Source organism: Macrobrachium nipponense, chromosome 2 (genome assembly GCF_015104395.2).
Source record: "Macrobrachium nipponense isolate FS-2020 chromosome 2, ASM1510439v2, whole genome shotgun sequence".
Lineage (NCBI taxonomy): Eukaryota > Metazoa > Arthropoda > Malacostraca > Decapoda > Palaemonidae > Macrobrachium > Macrobrachium nipponense.
The window spans coordinates 102,067,431-102,089,900 of NC_087201.1; the positions used below are offsets into that span (position 1 = coordinate 102,067,431).

At 41.9% G+C, this 22,470-nt stretch overlaps 2 protein-coding genes across 2 annotated transcripts in view; one reads left to right on the top strand and one right to left on the bottom strand.

Moving 5' to 3' along the window:
* Positions 1-22,470, bottom strand: part of LOC135220856 (E3 ubiquitin-protein transferase MAEA-like) — a 213,275-nt gene that overhangs the window by 8,213 nt on the left and 182,592 nt on the right.
* LOC135221579 (E3 ubiquitin-protein transferase MAEA-like) overlaps positions 1-22,470 on the top strand; it is a 35,580-nt gene that overhangs the window by 3,786 nt on the left and 9,324 nt on the right. The window contains exons 2-3 of the mRNA XM_064259268.1: positions 11,752-11,843; positions 19,431-19,594. Of these exons, the coding sequence (XP_064115338.1) occupies positions 11,752-11,843; positions 19,431-19,594 (256 nt within the window). The remainder of the gene's footprint in view (positions 1-11,751; positions 11,844-19,430; positions 19,595-22,470) is intronic.

Below are 22,470 nucleotides of genomic sequence, written 5' to 3' on the forward strand. Positions count from 1 at the left end.
AAAGCGGTGATGAAGTTGAAATTCTGTTTAAAAAAAAAAAGCCTACGTAAAAGTAATAACAAAAAAAAAAAGTTAAAAATAAAAAAAAGAAATTTTTTTTTTTTACTTAATTTCTAGATTTTTGTAAGTTAAGTGTTACAGTTTTGTTAAGGTGTTTCGTAAATTTTAGTTTTGTGGTTTTCCTTAAATTTTTTTTGTGTTTTCGTAAAGTTAAGTGTACGTACGTACGTACGTTATCTGCCGTTTGTTCCTCCTTCCTCCTCTGCCGCCACTATCGGAGATAGCCTCACTCGAAAGGTAAGCTTCCACATTTTACGTTACAGTAATAATATTTCTTGTACACTAATATACACTTTATTTACAGGTTTTCGATTTTTATTCTTAATTTAGGTATTGAATGGTCCAAATTGTTGTAGTATTTCATTGTTTATAGGTCAATTTAGCTTTATTATGAAATTTAATGGGGTGTTTTTGGAGGGCTTGGAACGGATTAGCCATTTTACATGTAAAATGTGTTCCAAGATACGAAAAACTCATTATACGAAGGCTGCCTCGGAACGGATTAATTTCGTATCTCGAGGTACCACTGTATTACAACCTCCTAGCTGGACCATTGCATCTACATCTCTACAACTTCATGATTTTATTATGACGTTGCAATATTTGCTACGATCACATCCCTTTACAGGTGTCATTCAGTACCCCATCTCTCCCTACCGTGAATGCCCTAACTGATTGCCCACCAGCTGTAAAGCTGGGATTTTAAAAACCAACAGGAAACCAGATACTCTAGGGGTAACCACTGGAACCAGGGCCGCTGGTCAATAGTTTCAATTGGCAGATGCCTTACTTTGTACTAACAGAAATTGTAGAAAAGACCACCACAAGGAAATCTGAAAGAATTCTATTCGAACATAATTACCACAATGCTTGCCTCTGGCAGGGCTACCTTTAGATTTCATTAAGGTAACTCATAATATACCTGGGTGGAATGACTTTGTTAAAGATCTGAGTGCATATTTATGAGAAATGTTTTTACTGTGAGGCAAAATGGTAGTCCGAGGGAAGGACACTGCATTTTACTAATGAGACAGACAAGAGAGCAGTTCAAACTTGCTCTTAAGCACTGCAGATTAAATGAAAAGCAACAAAGAGCCAATGCAATGTATAGAAATTTAGGATTGGTGATTATCCTCGTCTTTGGGGAAAGCTATCCATTCCATAAATCCCAAAACTAAAAAGCTATCATAGAGAGGAGGAGAAGCAGTCTGTGACGAGGCTATTTCAAGTATGTGGGCTATCACTTCAGCAATGTCCTGAATTGCATAAATGATCAAGACTCCTGAAGGGATATAGATAACCTCCTTACTGATAACAGTCCAGTTTCATTTTGCAGATCATATTAGGCAGGTAACATCAGTGATGCCATAAACAGCCTACCTAATAAGTAAATTGCCCAGCTGCAATAGTCTTCGCGCAGAGCTTTCAAATTCTGCCATCCGACAGTTTACATTTTGCGAGCTGCCCTATTCAATGCGTGCATAATTCACCAGTTTGTTCCAGCTCCCCACTCTTAGTTCACTTGATATCATTAATCAAAAACATGCTAAAGGATGCAGCTGACCCTGGCAATTACTGGCATAATATGGAGTGTGTGTGTTTGTGTGTGTGTGTGTGTGATGATGATGATGATGATGTTGACAACAAGGCCTGAATGATTATCAATTTTGCTGCCTCCTTACCGCATCGAAGATACTAGAGTCAGTTCTTCTAGTTAGGATACTTGAGTCCGTTCTTCTAGTAAGGATACTTGAGTCAGTTCTTTTAGTGAGAAGATACTTGAGTCAGTTCTTCTAATGAGAAGATACTTGAGTCAGTTCTTCTAGTGAGACTTCTCCCCTTCCTACACACCACTGGCAACCAGTTCGGATTCAAAGCAAACCACTCGACCGACACCTGCATCTACATACTGAAAGAATTGCTGAACTATTACCTCTGTTTTCTTATGTTTTGTAGATGTGAGAAAAGCATTTGACTGAGTAAACAACCTGAAGCTGCATAAAAGAGGCACACCTCTATATTTACTTGTCTTTTTTTTTATATTGCTGGTTCTCCATACAGTAATTCTGTATCAAATGTGGGGTAACGTATTGTTGTACACCTTCGGCTCCCCAAACGGACTTCGTCAAGGGTCAATTCTCTCACTATACCTTTTTAATACGTACACAGATGCCCTGAATGTCAAACTGAACTCGCTCCCAATTGGATGCACTGTCAGTGTTATGCCGATGGTATGGTACTGATTTCCCCATCAGTGTAAGGTCTCCAACGACTCATCGACACATACTGCCAATATGCAGAGGAATTTGATATCCTGTACAACGAAACCAAGACCCAGTGTATGTCGCTGCTCCCGACATTGCTTAAGCATATTGCAGAACCACAAATTTTCCTCAGAAGTCATCAGCTGGAATTCGTGCACGAATTTCTGTATGAGTCACATTATCACGGACGACCTAAAGGATACAGCAGACATAGAACAGAGGCGTCGTAAACTATGTGCAACTGGCAACATAATTGCAACGAGGTTTGTTGCTGCTCTTCTGCTTGTATTGCTACAGTATCTGTGGGTGCTCCCTGTGGACAAACTACACCTGAGAGACACCATGAGACGTATCACTGTAGTTCACATGACATCTTGAGATGCCTCACAAACACTCCTCGCTACCACTCTGCCACATGGATGCACAGACAACCACCTGGACAATTTAAAAATCAATGCAAGGCAAAGAATGTCCAGTCAGATCATCTGACTGCAAAATAGCAGCATTCACTCATTATTATTAATAGGGGTTGGAGTTTTCCAGACCTCTGAGTCTCAAGTAGACTCTTCTCGGGCTACAATTCGCTCATACAAAGCATCCTAAGTAGTGAGGCAAAGATTTTAAATTTAAATTGTGAGGTAGATGAAAAATCAGGCATTTGTTCTCTAAATGGCTTAATCTCTTTATTTGCAGAGTGTCATCTGCAGAATCTGTCATTATTATTATATTGCTACGATTATTGTTATTACTGGTATTTTCATTTTTTCATTATTACTTTGATTATTATCAGTATATAGTTGTTCATACACGAAACAAACCTTCGGTCTTAACATTAGGATTTACTAGCGCCAAGCTGGAAACCGGTAGAATTAAAATTACACTTGTGAGATCCAGGGACTAATGGGCATCTATACCAGGTCACGGGGGCATGTAGACCCAGAATGCCCACGGCTACCTGTGACCCATCAGTTATTTTCCTACCGCCTTTAAGATAAGACGTGTTACTGTCTATCTCATTTAAAGCCGGTTTTTCAGTTTGCCCGTTCTTTATCCATTTCATTTTTTATTTTTCATTCCTTTTCTTTCTCCAAGTGTGATCAGTGTGTGGTAAGAGTGTATACGTGGTATGATGGAGAATTTTGCCTCAACATCGGGATCGTCTACCGCTTCGAAGAGGAGACAAAGGAAATGCCCAGGAGTCAGTGGCTTCCCTTGTTCTAGGTTCCTAACCTCGGTGTCGACGGATCCTCATCCAACGTGTAGTAGGTTGCAGGGAAAACGTATGTACGGTTACTAATCCGTGTTCTGTTTGTCGCGGTTGGTCGGTGGAACAGTGGAAGAAGTTCTATGGGAAAAGCCAATACAAAAGAAAGGGGTGACGCCATCTTTGGATGACCAAACCTTACCGGCTTCTTTGTATCGGTAATAAACCAAGCTGCTCCATATGTTTCTCCACCTGCTTTTGAATTGTCTCATACCCCTTCGGTTTCTCCTAGCGGTTCTGTATCGGAACGTCAGGAGGGGCCTTGGGTAATTTTATGAATAATTTTGCACTCTCCTTTGTTCCCAGCAAGTAGATGGGGAGATCCGCCATCCTTTGTTCCAGGCTCCTGCCTACGCAAGCGCATAGGTTAGATGGTACGTGGTCAGCGCTAGGCCTACCAGGCGTACCAACCTTGGATGGTCTGCTTGCGCATTATATGCGTCACGGTTCCAGCAGGGGCCGGCAGCGCTGAATGTTCCTCATCCCCCGGGCTTGCAATTTATGGGAATTAATTAATGCCGCTGCTTCTCCATCCCACTCAGTATTTACAGCGATGCAGAACGTGGGAGGTAATTTGGCAGCAAACGTGCGGTTACCAGCAGAAACCTCTCAGTCTCTCCCTACGCGAGCGATGACGTCACAACATACGTCACACTCTGAGATGGCAGGCGTGATGACGTCACAGACCGATTCTCGGCCTTTTTCGCTGCACCCAGACGCTAATACGCCTTCTGATCCGTCAATGCAAACTGTAATGCAGAAGTTACAGGATATAGAGGAGAGAATGAATAAGAGACAAAAAGAAAAAGTGTGATTCGCCTTCTTCGTCTTCTTCCTCTAGTTCGGCGTCATCGCTAAGTCCGATAACGTCACGGCGAGCGCCAGTCAAGCGTTGGAGGAGGATTCGCGGGGGGAGGGAGTTTCCTAGCGGATCCTCGGGCCAAGAGGAGAAGAATCAATTCTTCCTCTCCTTCGGACGAAGACTGTCATTTCCAAGTCAGCAAGAAGGTCGGAAAATCAGTGGCTATTAAGCACAAGGTTGCCAGACGAAGCCGTTCGCAAGAGTCCGAACAAGCGAGAGAGGTGACGGCCGGCGAGCTACGCGGAGGCGGAGTTGCCCAGTTCGGATCGCAAAAACTGCGATACCTCTGGTAAAATCGACGTTGGCGGCGAAAGGTGCAGCAGAGGATGGAATGCAGATCCCAGTTTCGCCCGCCTTAAGGCCGTTCAAAATACGTACGAAGGACGATAAGGCTCCTATTAAAAGTACAAAAATAGAGAGTTGGCAACCTCGGCGGATACGTTCGTGGAAGGCAGTGTCCGTCTGGATAGAAGGCCGAGGCCTGGCTCGCCGACGCTCGAAAACGATGCCAATGCTAATAAAGACGAACTTACCTCTGTCTTAAGGGAGCCTTCATCTTGGAGATCTAGACGAGATTCTCGCTCTAGATCCGTGAGCAGAGAAAGAGTCAGACGTTCTCGTTCCCACCCCTGCTGACTATCTGGGATCGAGCCAACAGCGGCCAGCAAAGATCAAAGAGGCCGCGGCCGTAGGGGCAGGCGGCCGTGGAATTCCGGGCCGTCTGTCAGAAGATAGAGGCGAGACAACATCTCTCGTGACGGAGAGTGGTACACTAGAGCCGGAGGAAGGAGAAAACCAAGAGTTTCTGGCCTCGTATGCAGAGGTTATTGATTTGATTCGTCAATTCAATAGCCTTTCGGAGAAGACAGAAACACCGGCCAGTATGCTTCCTCCTGGAATTGACATGGCGTTTGGACTAAAGAGGGATACCAAGGTGTCGTATGAATTGCCTTGCTCGAGTCATGCGGAATCGGTCTTGCAACACGTAAACGCAAAGATTGCAGGGAGGGATAATTCCTTAAGATCTAATAGATCATTTAAATTTATTCCCCCTCCAATGATAAAGCAAAGGAAATATTATACGACACCGAAGGTCCCTTTGCTGTCTAGACAAATGAACCCTAATGTTATAAGGTTAAGGCCTGGATTAACCTTGGATCAGGTTAAAATGGAGTGCCCTTCGATGACGTACCAAGAGGCCTGCCACGTTAGAAGCAACAGCTTCTTCTGTCTTTCAGGCTGCGTCCTGGTTAGACCTTTGGTCAACAGCAGTGGCGAAAATTGCATCCTCGGAAGCAACAAGGAAAGTAGTAGATGAACCATTGTTCATTAGATTACTACAGTCAGGGTCCAAGGAGGATTGCGTACCTGACAAACGTAAGTGCCAATGTTTTGGGCAAATTATCCTGCTAATGAGGAGAGATGCAGCATTGGCTAGACTAAGCCGCAATGTGGATTTGGATTCCCTGTTAGCAATGAGGAATGGGGATATCTTGGAATCGCAACTACTGTTGCCAGAGGTCATACTGGAAGAAGCGATAGATAGAAGAAGGATGGACACTAACGATAGGTTGGTGCAACAGGCAGTTAGGAAAACCTCTAACAGTCAAACTATTCCTTTGGAGGGAAGACAACAGCAGATGTTCTCGAAAGAAACCAGTGAGACATAGCATCCCTAATAGAGTCACAAGACCCTCTTCCCCAAAGAGGATACTCATCGGCCTTTCACAATAGAACAACAGAGGAAGGGGCAATAGGGGAAGGGGAGAGGCTCAAGAAGATTAGGATGGGAGCCCTCCCATCACTCGGCCACACCAGTGGGGGGTTGCCTGGCAAATCACTGGAAGGTGTGGCAGGAACTAGGGGCAGAGCAGTGGGTGGTGGATGTTCTCAGGATCGGGGTATTTGATTCCGTTCGAGTAACCCCGCCCCTGACAGATCAACCATTACCCCACGTCACTTATGCCCACAGATCTCAGAAGGCCACTATTCTGCAGGACGAAGTGAAGAAGATGATGGAAAAAAGGAGCTGTGCAACAAGTATGCAGTCCGACAAAAGGCTTCTACAGCAGGATTTTCCTGGTACCCAAATCCAACGGGAGTGGAGGACAGTAATAGACCTGTCAACGCTGAATCTGTTTATAAGGAAAACCAGTTTCAAGATGGAAACTCCGAAAACGGTTCTACAAGCAGTCAGAATCGGAGACTTTATGCTGACAGTCGATCTAAAGGACGCATACTTTCAGATACCAGTCCATCAGTCTTCAAGGAAATTTCTCCGCTTCAGTCTTGCAGGGAAAGCTTTTTCGAGTTCAAGGTCCTGTGCTTCGGATTGACAACGTCTCCTCAAGTTTTTACAAGAGTGTTCACCCTCGTGTCGGCATGGGCGCACGCTCAGGGGATCAGGCTGATAAGATATCTGGACGATGGCTGGGTGGTGATAGCAAAGTCCAGGGAGAAATTACTCAGGGACAGGGCGCCGACCCTCCTGCGCTTTGTCACAGCCTAGGTATTGTGGTGAATCAGCAGAAGTCGCAGCTGGATCCAAGTCAACGTTTGGAAGGAATATCTGGGAATGGTGATAGACACAACACAAGCCAAAGTATTCCCGACAGACCAAAGAGTACGAAATGCAAACAAGTGGTGAATGCCTTTCTGGGAAAGCAGACACAGCCAGCAAGACAGTGGCAGGTGGTGCTGGGAATCCTAACCTCCCCTGGAGAGCTATCCACAAGGAAGGCTACACTTCGGTCCCTACAATGGAGGATGAAGAGTTTTGGTCACCAACAGTAGATCACCCGTACGAGCAAATTCCCTTGTCGGCAGAAGTGAGGAAAGACTTGCTGTGGTGGGTGGACGACGACAATCTGACAGTGGGTGTCCCCCTTCAACAATCCTCCCCAGACCTCTTGCTGTTCTCGGATGCATCACTAGAAGGCTTTGGTGGGGAGTCCCATATGGAGGAGTTGATGGTGTCAGCAAAATGGAGTTGCAAGGACAGAGAACTCCATATAAACGTGCTGGAGTTGAAAGCAGCTTTCCTGGCTCTACAAGAATTCAGGGAGAGAGTAAAGGGACCACATCGGTGGTATTGATGTCAGACAACACCACAGTAGTAGCTTATATAAACAAGCAAGGAGGCCTAGTTTCTCGGCAGTTACATGTGATGACAGTTCAACTTCACCAGTGGGCTATAGAGAACCTGGTAGACATCAAGGCCAGGTATATTCCGGGAAAAAGAAACATAGTGGCCGACAAGTTGAGCCGCAGGATCAGATTCTGGGAACGGAGTGGTCCCTACACCAACAGGTAGTGGACAGGATGCTCATGTTGTGGGAAGGACCGATCATAGACCTATTCGCAACCAGTACAACAAAAAGTTGGAAGTGTATTGTTCAGTAGTCCCGGACGCAGAGGCAGCAGCAGAAGATGCGCTACAACACCCCTGGGACAATCTGGACGTGTACGCATTTCCTCCATTTTGTCTAATCCGTCAGGTTCTGAACAGGGTAATGCGGTCTCAGAACCTCAAGATGACCCTGGTAGCCCCGTTATGGCCGAAAGCAGAGTGGTTTCCAGACCTACTGGAACTCCTAGTAGATGTGCCAAGAGAGTTACCTCATGGAGCAACCTTCTGTGTCAGCCTCACGTGGAGAGGTACCACCAGTCGGTGAAGTCCCTATGCTTCACGGGTGGAGACTGTCAAGTATCTCCTCCGAGAGCGAGGGTTTTTCGCAGAAAGCAGCAACTCAGATGGCAAGAATATCAGAAAATCATCTGCGACAGTATACCAAGGGAAGTGGTCCTCAGCATACTGTGATTGGTGTCGTAGGGGGAAACGTGTCTCCACTCGGTACCACTATTCAGCAGTTAGCGGACTTTCTGATATATCTCAGAACAGAAAAACATATGTCTGTATCTGCAGTGAAGGGTACAGGGCTGCTCTAGCCTCAGTCTTACGAATGAAAGGAGTGGACATATCGTCTTCATGGGAGTTGGCCATGCTGATGAGGAGCTTTGAACAGTCATGCCCACCAAAGGAGCTAAAAACCCCAGATTGGGATCTGACCAAGGTACTGAGATTAGTCTGACAAAACCCCCTTACGAACCACTAAGGCAGTCCACGGATAGGAGCCTGACCCTGAAGACAGTCTTCTTATTGGCCCTGGCTTCAACCAAAAGGGTGGGGGAGCTACATGGCCTCTCATATCTCATAAAGCACTCGAGAGGTTGGAGATCAATGGTGTGTGAGTTTGTCCCAGAATTCGTGGCAAAGACCCAAAATCCAACAATAGTAGACGGCAGATTCGACTCCTTTACCATACCTTCCTTGGCAGACTTTGTAGACAACGACAAAGCTGAAATGCTCCTGTGCCCCGTCAGGGCACTAAGGGAGTACTTAAAAGAGAACAAGGCACCTCAGGCGGGGTGCCAGAGGTTGTTCGTAAGTACAGGACGGAACAAGAAGGAAGTGTCCAAGAATACAATATCATTTTGGCTAAGGAGGACAATCAGAAATGCTTATACTGCAGAAGACAGAGGGTCAGATAGCCAGGTGGGAGCTAGAGCTCATGACATCAGGGGTGTGAGTGCTTCCCTAGCATTTAAGAAGAACATGTCTGTGAATAAAATTCTGAAAGCTGGCGTGTGGAAGCGCCAAACAACTTTCACCTCATTTTATTTGAAAGATGTTGCCCATAGATCCTTGGACACCTTTTCCTTGGGTCCAGTGGTGGCGGCCCAACAAGTGATATAGTTCATCCAGTGCCCCTGGCGGGTCAGTTTGCGTCTAGTCTAAGATGAAGGTATGAAAGTAGAATGAATGGGATGACTGGTCTTTTTTCTTTACTACTTTCTTTCCTTATACTCCTTTAACTACGGGCAATATGAAGGAGAGTACCGTCATGTGCTGGAACGGACTAGATGCAGGTGAGATGGTCAGCCATACTGTGAAGCTATCTTAGCTGATGATAATACTTTTCAGTAGCAACACACCCCTCTGGATAATAAGGAAAGAGGGTGAAGGTCGATCCAGTCGCAAGGGACAAGAGTAAACAGTAGAATGGTATCTACACCCAGTGGGAGGAAACCAATAGATCCGCTTATATCTTTGGTCCTAGGTTCATTGTCCATTCTCTAGAATTTCCCTATATATTCGGAAATGGATAAGGTGGCAAACTTCCAGTCAGTTGTAGAGACTTACCTCCCTCCAATAGTAAGTCTATCCTAATGTTAAGACCGAAGGTTTGTTTCGTGTATGAACAAATACCAAATTTGTAACTAATTTGTATTTTTCATAACTAACAAACCTGAGGTCTTAACAGTTAAAGGCCCACCTCGAACCACCCCTCTAGCAGTCTAAACTGGGTTAGAAATATAACTGATGGGTCACAGGTAGCCGTGGGCATTCTGGGTATACAGCCCCGTGACCTGGTATAGATGCCATTAGTCCCTGGATCTCACAAGTGTAATTTTAATTCTACCGGTTTCCAGCTTGGCGCTAGTAAATCCTAATGTTAAGACCTCAGGTTGGTAGTTAGAAAAATACAAATTAGTTACCAAATTGGTATTTTTGCTACATTCAATTTTCGTACTCAAGCCTTCTGGGCCTGACTACTGTAAACACCTAAGGTCCCTAACTAGAATTTAATTATAAAACAACTTACTCATCTGAATTGTTATAATCTTTCAATGTTTTTTCTTAACTATTTTCAATATTATTATGGTTATTTCCACTATTTTGATTACCATCTTTTATACTATTTCAGTAAGTGTGGATATTGCTGATTTTTTTTATCATGTTATCTTGTGTATCTAGATTGTGTATGTTATTATCTGTTCTTTGCATATCCCATGTATGTGACCTTGAGCTGAAAATGAAATTTATTATTATGAACTTTATATAGAGTATTCTGTATTTTTCTTATCAAGGGTTTTTCGGTGTTGCTCAAACCGGCAAGCAACGTGCCAAAGGGGATCGTCAAATCCGGTAGTCATTCTGGCTATTCTTTATTACTGCTTCTATTACTTCTATTACAATTTTGTTTCTTTCCTCTCTCTCTCTCTCTCTCTCTCTCGCTCCTCTCTCTCTCTCTCTCTCTCTCTCTCTCTCTCTCTCTAAACACACACACATGCAGGTTTTAAAAAAAACAAAAGCAGCAGAATTTTAGGTTATTGCTGAAAATGAAAGCCAGAAAATTTTGAAGTGCCAGGAAACATTGAAAGGTTCCAGGTGCCAGGAAACATTGAAAGGTACCAGGCAATCAGAATTTGACAATTTCCTTTTAGAGTGGTTTAAGCTCCAACTTAGCGATGTTTATAGAGCAGGCCAGAACTTTGAAAAGGCCCTAAACTTAGCAAGTGACTGTGATTATTCATAAACTGTTACTTTCGATTAAACAGCAATATTTATGTGGAATGAACTGGCAAGACTTTGTTTCCATGTAGGTTTTTAAGGAGGATTTCTATCATCCAGCATTTTCTGTGATCAGACAGTGTTTGGTCCCAAAGTGCTGAATTTAAGAGGTTGGACTGTATTATCAGTAATTAATTCTGTACGAGTAGAGGTTTTCCCTCAATCTCATATGGGATGTAGGTATATACATGTAGATATGATAAAGATATACATATATATACAGGCAGTCCCTGGTTATTGGGGGTTCCATTCTCAGCTGGGTGCTGATAAGCAAAAACTGCCATTAACTGAAACTTAGTGATTTATGGCGCCAAGTTTCGGTTGATGGGGCCCCTGTTAGTTATACTATTGTGCCATAACTATTATCAGCACCTTATGGCGCCGCTAACTGAAACCTGTCCTGTCATGGCGTCATGAATTGCCGATTTTGTGCCGCTAGACGAGCGCCATAAAATGGGATCACGATTAACTGAGTCTGCCAATAGCTCTGGACTGCCTGTTGATGTAGGTATTAGTTCCTTGAGATCTAAAGTTTTCCTGAGAGTTTAGGAAATTTTTATTGTTGATCTGTTTATGTGTGACAAAGAATGAAAACAGCAAGCCCTTCTCTTTAGATGACCATGTTATGTTCTGATTGAAATTTCTGTTTCTGTTTTGTGACTTGAAAATGCCTGTCATAGGATCATACACTTTATCTTACACAATTTACAGTACTTGTCAGGTATCTAGAATCATTATGGAACGGTTAACAATTTATCCATACTAAGTAGTACACAATAGATTCATCCCTTTTCTATGTAACATTTATTGATTTGTGTTGTAAATGTATCATGATGCTTTGATGTTATGTCTTTTCATTTTACTTGCATTTTTATTGGTCCCATAGGCATGCAAGAAAATATTTGAATTGCCATGATCCAGCTCATGTGCCTTCAGTACAGCGATGTATGGCATTGATAGCTTTTCCTGCTAGTACTGGTAAGTTATACTATTTGCATTTTTATTCATTTTCCACTTATTTATTAAGGATCATGTGTTTCATCCGTTAGTTATGTATTGTGTATGTAATCAGTGTAAAAGTAGCATATCAGACTGCTTGTACTCTTAGATACAAAGGGCCTTTGTGAGATTCTATCTCTCATTTTCCTGTGCTATATCTTCTATAAATTTTCACTGATCTCTAGCCTTCTTACAGTTTGTTTCTAATCCAAGTAGTTTTGGGTTTTCTAACTTTTCTGGTACCGCAGGAGCCAAGTTGATCCTATCACTTACTATTCTCCCAGGGGTTGTATGATGGACAGTCCAAGCCATATCTATCTCTCATTCATTATCTCATCTTTATATTATTATTATTATTGTTATGATCATTATTATTATTATTATTATTATTTTATTAAAAGTAATGGCTACTTCAGCAGCATTACACTTCTCTATTTTCCGAATAGCGGCTTTTTCCGTGCTACTTAAACAGGCTAGTAGAGCGCCTATAGAGGTCATGATCAAATACAGTCTAAATTGGTGTATTTATTTGAATTTTACAGATGAACTATGATACCATATCATAGTTTATACTTGAAAACATTTGTATTATGACATTAATGTGTTATGTATCTTTGATTTTATCTTTTTACAAATTTTCTGGGAAGGTGGTATTGCTTTAGTCTTTCAGAATGTGTGTTTCGGGATATTTGAGACATTAGGGGTTTGTGTTGGAGATAAAGTTTTTATGCTAGGATTTGGCTGTCTAGCATAGGACTACATTCATACACTTCTTCTCCACGAGTTTTAATGGCTTACGATTGCGCTCTTCCCATCTGCTTGCTGGACCAGTCATGATTGCCATCTTGTCTATTTCCAGTCATTTTTGTGTGGGGGGGCATGGGTCGTATGACTCACTTCCTTCCCGTTATCCTTACAGATAAATATAATTCTTTTTGCTCTCACAGGAAATATTATTTCCTGGTGGAGAGAGCATGTTATTTGTTTCTTTATAGGGTCTTCAGTTGTCAGCCCTGCTTTTTGCCTGGAAATCTGGCAGCGGCGACATTCTGCCTAGTACTTGGAACCCCTCTGCTTTTCTTTCCTCTGACAGAGATGCCCCGTTTACTAATTTTGGTGTGCTTGTTAGTGCTGTGAACAGAGCTTGGAGCCCAGTCTGTGTTGTTGGCGGTAAGTTCCTCGCTGTCATCGGAGCCCCTTCTTGCTCACCGACAATACTGCATTGTCGTGCGGGGATACCAACCTTACAGATGGCTTTTCTGATTTGTGGATATTGTCTTCCTATGATGTTCGACTTGGTACCCTTTTTGTCATACAAAATAAACAAGTGTAATTTTAATTCTACCGGTTCCAGCTTGGCGCTAGTAAATCCTAATGTTAAGACCGAAGGTTTTGGTTAGTTATGAAAAATACACAAATTAGTTTACAAATCTGGTATTTTTCCAGGCTACGCACAATGTTTCTCTCTCTCTCTCTCTCTCTCTCTCTCTCTCTCTCTCTCTCTCTCTCTCTCTCTCATCTCTCTCTCTCTCTCTCTCTCTGTAGAGTAATCTGCTGTGTGAAGTCACAAATGGTCCTGTGACATCTTGGCTTCTTTTGACTGCATAGTTTGGCGGTGCTGCGTTTAAGTGATGGTACTTCCACTTCCTTCGGCGATGGGTTTTCTTGGCAAATTCTTAGTTATTCTTCATATGTATATGTCGTGGGGAGGCCCCCCGGTTGCTGTAGGAGACGAAAGAAGACCTTTTTGCCATCTTCTCCCTCTCTGAGACCTTTGACTAGGGTTACCAGTCCGATTGCTGTGACGTCACTTTCAGTACTCCTACTGTGATTGGTCTCCCACTGCCTGTTGCTGTAAAGTCACGCCCAGCCCTCGTCCATGACGTCATTGCGGTCAGTTGTCAACCCATTGTAGGTTTTCTTTCAGGAGTTGGTTGATTGGCTGGACTCTGTGTTTAGTAGGAGGTTCCCAGTGTTTTCAAGCAGGGTGCGTCTGCGTCATAGGGCAAGGACTTCTTCGCCTTTTCCTCTTCTTCCCCCTCCCCTTCCCCCTCCCATTGGAGAATTCAGGACTTGTGGCATCATGTGAGAGTGAAAGAGGTGTTTCACCATCTTTCCAGCTCAGACGTGACTCTCCTCTTCAAGTACATGAATGTGTGTTCCTGTCTGTGTTGATCTTTCCTAGTATCAGAGTTCTCAGGCTGATCCTTCGGTTCAAGTTCGTCGCATGATGAAGCGGCTCCAATGTAGGGGCTGGCAAAGGCGACCACAGCCCTTGTACATGATGCACTCTTGCCGTTAATCGTCCAGAGTCAAGGTTTAAGAGACTTCTAGGCAGTGATCTTCTCCCCGACGTTCCCACTTGGATCATTCTACTTATCACAACTGTGTATGTGTTTCATTGCACGTTCATGTACTTGATGGAGTTCCTACTTTTGTTGTTAGTTTTCCAGAGCCAGGGTTTGAGAGACTTCTAGGCAAAGAGTGATCTTCTCCCTGACATTCTCACTCGGATCGTTCCACATATCACATCTGTGTACATGATAGAATTCCTACTGTCGCTGGTAGTCTTCCAGAGTCAGGGTTTGAGAGACTTCTAGGCAATGAATGATCTTCTCCCTGACAGTCTCACTTGGATCATTCTACATATTACGGCTGTGTTTGTGATTCATCGCACGTCTGTGTACGTGATGAAGGTCCTACTCTCACCATTCATCTTCTAGAGTCGAGTTGAGAGACTTCTTGGCAAGAGTGTTCTCACTTGGATCGTTGTACACATCACGAATGTGTACATGATCGTGGTCCTACTTTGTGCTTCTTCCAGAGTGAAGGGTCGAGAGACAACTAGGTAAGGGTGGTCATATCCCTGATGTTCATTCGTAGATTGTTTTACATCAGACCGCTGTTTACATGTCTTCACCCTTCTTGTATGTGTTTCATCACTCAACCATGCCATTACTTGACCATTGTTGTCCATGTGCATAGTTCATCACACATCAGGTGTGTGGTTCATCCTACGTACATGGTTCATTGCATGTCCACATACGTGGTTTGTAGCACAGCCAATGTTCCAGTGTCTTCCTTTTCAAGGGCAATCCAGGATGTTATTTTATTATTCAACAGTATAGTTCTGGTGGAAGAGATGACGACCTACCCAACAGTAATTTGGAACATCTGTGCAAATGCCAGTCAATGGATTCCTTCATTCTAGCAAGTGGTTGAGTTCTTAACCTATTCAAAGCTGTCTTAACCTAGCCTAAGTTGTTGAGTTCTTATCCTAGCCTGACTATTCAAAGCTACCTTAACCTAGTCTTGGTGGTTGGGTTCTTACCGTAGCAAGTGGTTGAGTTCTTAGCTTAGCTTAACTAGTTCATAGCTACCTGAACCTAGCCTAAGTGGTTGAGTTTGTAGCCTAGCCTAACTAATTCAAAGCTACCGTAACCTAGCCTTAGTGGTTGGGTTCTTAGTTTAGCAAGTGGTTTAGTTCTTAGCCTGGCCTACCCTAGTTTGTTGAACCTGATTTATTTTATATTTTAGTTGAGCTTAAGTCCTTAAGTTCTAAGCCTAGCCTAGCCAGTTTGAATATGCCTTACTGGATTTATCCAGCCCAGGTGGATGGGTCCTAGGCCTAGCCTTGGTTTAAGTTTATGTATTTTTTGGGCATACTCTTCAAATTCCCAAATGTTCTTCTGCTTCTTGATTCTTCAAGAAGATTTTCCCATTCTTCAAGACCTATGTTAGACCTCTTCTTTGCGAAAGAAGCTAGAGGTCTTCTATTCATTCATAGTCCCAGGATTGATCATTGGAGATGACGACTCCTTTCTGCCACCAGCTCCACTCTTTAACAGTTGAGATGCTTTAGTGGGCGGTCAACAATTCAGTGGAGCTCATGGCCAGATACATTCCAGGCAGGAGAAATGTAATGGCCGATAAGGTAAGCTGTCGGAGTAAAGTCCTACATACGGAGTGGTCTCTGCATCAGGATGTAGTTGACAGGCCGTTTCTTCTTTGGGGAAGACCCTTGTTAGACCTCTTTGCCACTCACTTCAACAGGAAGCTGGAGGTCTACTTCTTGGTGGTCCAGGATCGTCTTCCTCTGGCAGAGGACACTCTCAGCATCTTTGGCACAATCTCGAGGTGTACTATACCTTTCTTCTGTTCTGCCTGATCTGTCAGGTCCTAAACAGAGTGATGAGTTCCAGGAATCTTAGGATGACCTTGGTGGTGCCTCTGTGGCCACAAGCAGAGTGGTTCCCAGAACTTCTGTATCTTCTGCCAGTGGTTCGGAGAGAAATTCCTCTATGGAACAACCTCCTTTGCCAACCTCATGTAGAAAGGTTCCACGAGTCGGTAAGATCTCTATCGCTTCATGGCTGGAGACTGTCAGATGTCACCTGACAGCAAGAGGTTTTTCTTGCAAAACAGCAGGCCAGATGTCCAGCTATCTTGGACCTTCATCAGAGGTTTCTATGGTAAGTAGACTGTCTACTGTGGTTGGGGTTATCAGCGGTGTTTCTCTCCACTCAGAACTTCTGTGAGCAGATAGCGGATTTTCTAATCTTTCTCAGAAACAAAAAAGCTCTTTCCGTCTCGGCTTTCAGGGGTTACAGGGCCACCTTTGCGTTGGTCCTGCGCCAGAAGGGAGTGGACATCTCTTCATCCTGAGAAATTTTGATGTTGTTCAGGAGTTTAAAACAATCCAGTTCACCAAGAGAACTCAAACCTGCAATTTGGGATCTTATTCTGGTCCTGAATAGTCTTACTCAAGCTCCAGTCAAACCATTATGTCATTTGTCAATCAGGAATCTGACTCTGTCTTTAGTCTCCCTGTTGGCCTTGGCTTCCTCAGAGAGAGTTACCTTACAGACCTTACAGCTTGTTCGGGTTGCCCCAGGTCCCTCGGTGTGAGGCACCTCTAATGTCTACCAGAGAATTGCTAATGCATCTTCCAATCTTGGATGGTCTGGGATGCAGCTTAGATATTTGTCAAGCTTCTTCTTAAACACATCTATGCTCACTTCTGATATGTTCCTCAGATGAGCTGGTAACTCATAGAATAGACGTTGAAATATCGATGCTGGTGTGTAGTAGATTAATGTCCTGTGCACTTTCCTCAGTTTTCCGGTATAGTTTTGGGTACTATTGCTCTACTTCTGCTTGCTCTCTGATATTTCTAGCTCCATGATGTTTTCAGTAATGCCTTCTATCTGTTTCCATGCCTGTATTATCTTGTAGCATTCTCTTCTCCTCTCTAGACTATATAATTTTAAAAATTGTTAGTCTTTCCCAGTAGTCAAGATCCTTAACTTCTATTCTAGGCTGTAAAGGACCCTTTGTAACCACTCTCAATATGTTGGAACTATCCTTTGATAGTGTGGGTACCATATCATATTGCAATATTCAAGTGGGATACGTACATACATTTTGTAAAGCATAATCATGTGTTCAGCTTTTCGTTTTGAAGTGCCGTAACAACATTCCCATTTTTGCTTTGCATTTGGAGAGCTTCATGGCCTGAGTTATGAAACTAAAAAACTCCAGGGGTTGGAGGTCTGTGGCTTTTGAATTTGTCCCAAAATTCGTAGCTAAGACTCAGAATCCCTTGGTTCATGAGAGCAGATTTGCCTCATTTTCACTACATGACTGTTTGTGGATAGTGATCCGCAGAAGTTTTTGCTTTGTCCTGTCAGAGCTGTGTGCCATTATCTGAAAAGGACTCTTCACTAAAGCTAGTATAGCAGACTTTTTGTTGGTACTGGCTGGTCCGGAGTGGAATTTTCCAAGAACTCTATATCATTCTGGCTGTATGAGGTGATTAAGCAGGCATACTCCTCACCTTTAGCTCTGTCACAGAGTGTGCTGGCTATAGTAGATGACATCAGAGGAATGAGATCCTCTCTGACATTTAAGAAGAACTTATCTGTTCATAGGATTTTGAATGCTGGTTCCTGGCTTCAGCAGACCACATTCACTTCCTTTTCCTGAAGGACATTGCCCACAGGTTCTTGGACACTTTTTCCTTGGGTCTGATGGTGGCTACCCAACAAGTAATGTAGCTGATCCAGTGCCCCTAGCGAGACAGTTTGCATCTTACCCAAGATGATTGTGTGGAAGAGAGAATGGGTGAGATGGCTTGTCTCCTTTGTTCTTCCTACAGGTGGGTTGAAGAATAAGACAGGTCATAAGCTAGAACTGGTCTGATAAAGGTGATTGTGGCAGCAATACTGGTTGCAGTTTACTATTTGGTTTGAGTTCCTATACAATAAAGGAAGATCTGTTTCTCAGTAGCACTTACTCCACTCTCTGACAAGGGGAGGGAGGAGTAGTAACAAATCCCTGTGGCCTACGTACATGGTTTGTTGCTTGAACAGACAGTTCTCTTTACCTTCCACATCTGGACATCTCATTGTGTTTAATCCCAGAAGATTGAGTTTTAGATACTCGCTTATCTATTTTCTCATGGCTCAGACCCCCTTCTTTAGAACTTTATCTTCTAGGAAGGGTGGTCAGGTGGGCTGAACCCCAGCCCGTACATGGTACTTGTACCTCCCTCGAAGTATAAGTCTATTACTGCCCACCGCTAGCCACCCCTCTCATATCCTGAGTTGGAAGAAAGACTGGTGATTCACGAGGTTCCAAGCCCAGTCGGTGACCAGCATCCACCTCAATATATGCATGAGTTGCCAGATGCCACAGATTCCTTGCTTTACAATCTTTTGATTGTTTTATAACTGGTTTCCAGCTGGCGCTAGAAAATTAAAATTATCCTATTGTTAGACCTCAGGTTGTTAGCTATGCAAAAATACAATTGATTGAAAAATTTGTCATTTTGTTTACAATTTTAGTCTTGTGTGATTTCCAAATCTTGCTCAGCCTGGACGTTGTTTTATTTGGCTCTTCTAGTCTTGCTAAATACCAGTTCAAAAGAATGAACTATATTGGATGTCATTGTTATTAAATATTGGAAGGTTCATCCTCATTCATCCTTTCTCCATTTAATGATGTTTCATCTTTTTGTGTATACTCTGCCCTTATCATCTGTATTTTTCCAAGATGTTTTTGACTCCCAATACTCTATAGATTCCTGGTACATTTTTTAAAGCAGCCATTGGAAATAGTGTACTGATGTTTTATTGATTCAAAATGACTGACTGCATATTCTAAGTCTAAATCCTCTGTCCCATCTGTGACCACTTTGTCATTATAAAACCTATGACAAGGGCAAAATGCATGAAAAATAATATCCCCTTGTTGCATTCCACTGCTTACTGCAAATTCACTGTACTCCAACAATATTTACCTAGCATTTTTCACATATGATTTCAGTTAGCTTTGTATGATTTAGTGGAAGTGTCATACCAGTGATGTAAATGCAATGCTTCAGTAGATACCACATCAGTCAGTCACCTTTCTTTGGTATCTTATTTCTTTATAGTAAGTTTAATTGTTTGTAATTGTATGTCAGACATTTGAGTTTCTAGTTAAAAGTTAATGCTGTAGGCATTATGCTATGTATAGTATACATTTTCAGTTTATCATTGCATTTGTTCTTTTATTTTAACATAGATGTAAGTCCCTATAATGAGCTCCTGTCAGATGTTCGATGGGATGAATTGATTGAACAGTTCAGGGCTGAAAATCTCAAGTTGTATCAACTGTCATCACAGTCTGCATTCTCGGTTGTAGTTCAGGCAGGACTCTCAGCACTCAAGACTCCTCACTGTTATCGGGTAGGTGCTTTTATAAGTTTCTTGGCTTCATGGAGTAGAAACTCATAATTTACCTTTAAATCCATCAGTCCCAATGAGAGTTGAATGAGATACAGCAAAATTCATATTACCTGGTACCAGTCTTTGTGCCTGTTGAATGGTATACTTTCTATCTAATCACCTTTTTGCAAAGTTCTATCATGTAGGGTCAGTTTTAAACTTCTCTTTACAAGCTCTATTGCACATTTATACCTAGGAGAAATGGGGTCTTATCTTTAAGGGGTACTATAATTAATTCATAACAGCCGTGCATCTGGTGCCCAGCCCCGTCCCATATGACGTTCCTGATTGGCTGTTCATCAGCCAACCACAGGGCTGAAAAGTTGCAAACTTGTATATACACACACACACACATGTATGTATATGTATATGTATATAATATATATATATACTATACATATATACACACACACACACACATATATATATATATATATATATATATATATATAAATATATACATACATCAAAAGGTGCGAACATGTAGACATCAGAGGGTTACCGAAACTCAGTAGATCAGTTAAGGAGTTTATTATGAGATACGTTTTGTGTCATCCTGACACATCATCAGTCTGTAATGTAAAATCAATTCACATTTATAAAAAATATAATTAAAGTTTACATGCTATTTTAAAAGGAAACCATAAAATACTAAACGTTATTCATATTATAGTTAAAAGCTAAACATACTAAAATTATTTAGAAGGTGACATTAAAATTGTCGAAATTTAGCATTAAAAAGGAATATTAACCTTAATAAAGTGAAGGACAAGAAAGGAATGGCTGTAGGACCGCCGTTTGCCCAGATCTCGACTACGCTAAGAAAAGTTGAGTAGAGGATTGACTAGAATTGAGGGAAGGAACGAGGTGCTTGATATGTAAAGACTCAAGTGTCGTTATATATTGGCTATGCTTGGTATTGTCAATTATCGAAAAATGTTTTTTGTTAATTTCAATTTAAAAAGAGCTGCATGATTTCTTATATTAGAAAGTTCAGGATTGGTTATCCTCTGGCCAGTTCTGTAGCTTACTCCCAAATGACTGGAATATCGAACTTGCAACAAGCGTTTCGTCGATCCAACGTAAGTACCGGGACACCCGGGCAAGTAAATTTGTAAATAATATTGGATCGCATAAACTTGTTGCAAATTCTCTTTATGACCAAGAAGTGAGCTTATTTTGAGAGGATTAACAGGTATTAAATTAACTTTGAGGCTTCCGAACTCTCTTTCAATAATTTTCTTGATACGGTCTCCTAATTTATTTTTGAAAAAATATGGAATAGTGGCGTATATGGGTAATTTTGGTACATCAAATGAAGGGGTATTTTCCGTGAAGTTTAAGTTAAGTAATTTGTTTACCATTTTATAAAATACCTCCGTAGGGTACGAGTTAGTTAAAAAATAATCTTGTAAAAATTCAATTTCAGTGTGGAAAGATTTCCAATCAGAAGCATACCTAAGTGCTCTAAAGACCAAAGTGGAGATGGCATAAAATTTAAAATTTATGAAGCACGAACTATAAAAGTTATTCCCCATTCCAGTGAAGGTGTGCTTCCTATAGACAGAAGTATTAAACTTATTATTATCTCTGGTTATCTTGATATCTAAGAAAGGTAAGCAGTTATCTTTTTCAGTTTCTATGGTAAAGTTTATGTTACTGTGCTGAGTATTCACGAACTCCAAAAAGGCATCAGCCTGCCATGCATGTCTAAGTAAAAATAAAAGTATCATCTACATACTCTTGTAAAAAGTGGTTTTTAAAAGAACTTGGGGCATCGGCTAAAAAATTTTTCTCTAAAAAATCCATAAACACATTGGCAAAAATCGGGGCTAAAGGGCACCCCATGGCCACGCCCTCGACCTGCGAGTACAGAAGACCATTAAAAACGAAAGCGGAATCTTGCACAGCAAGTTCCAATAATTGCTTAAACAAATTTCTATTAAAACCGTGGAAAGTGTCATCAGCATTTAAAAAAACTCTGTCTAAAATAATGTTAATTGTCTCTTCTAAAGGTACATTGGTAAATAAAGAGTCTTCATCGAGACTAACCATATGATCCGAGTCCTGCATGACAATAAGTTTCTGAAAGTCGAAGCCACCTTTTTTATTGTATGTTCAGGTTGAGGGAGTTCATTAAGTAACGTAACAATGTATTTAGAGAGATTGTATGTTGGGCTATTATAAGAAGAAACTATTGGTCGGATAGGACAGCCCTCTTTGTGAATTTTTGGGAGACCATATAAAACGCTAAAGGATGACCCTGTAACAAAAAGTTTTTGATACGTTTCTTCCGTTATGATTTTCTGATTTTTTAGTTTCCTCAAGAATCTGTTAATTTTATCTTCTCGTTTAAAGATTTCTAAAAAGCTTGGTTCACCTAAATATTTAAATTTAGAGAAGTATCAGAAAGTATTGTTATAACCTTGTTTACGTAGTCTTGTTTTATTGTAGGATAACCACACATTTACCTCCTTTATCAGTTCTGCATATTATAATATCTTCTGCTCTTTCAAGGACTTGAGTATTTTCATATCCTCTCTTTTGAAAAAAGTGTCCACTTTACCTTAGCGCTCTCATATGTGTCATGCAAAGCAGTTGACATTCTCTGTTGCAAGTTACTCAAATTGTCAGTTAAGTTAAGACCCTTGAGTCTCTGAAACAAGACCTCGAACGGAAAATAAAAATGAGCAAAACCTGGTCTATAGGACGGAAGGCAGAAGTCCAGACCAAAAGACAGAATAAATTCTTCCCTTTTTGATAAAATATAGCTAGACATATTAAAAATACAACTATTTCTAGAGCTAAAATTAGGAATATGAACACCCAGTGCTTCA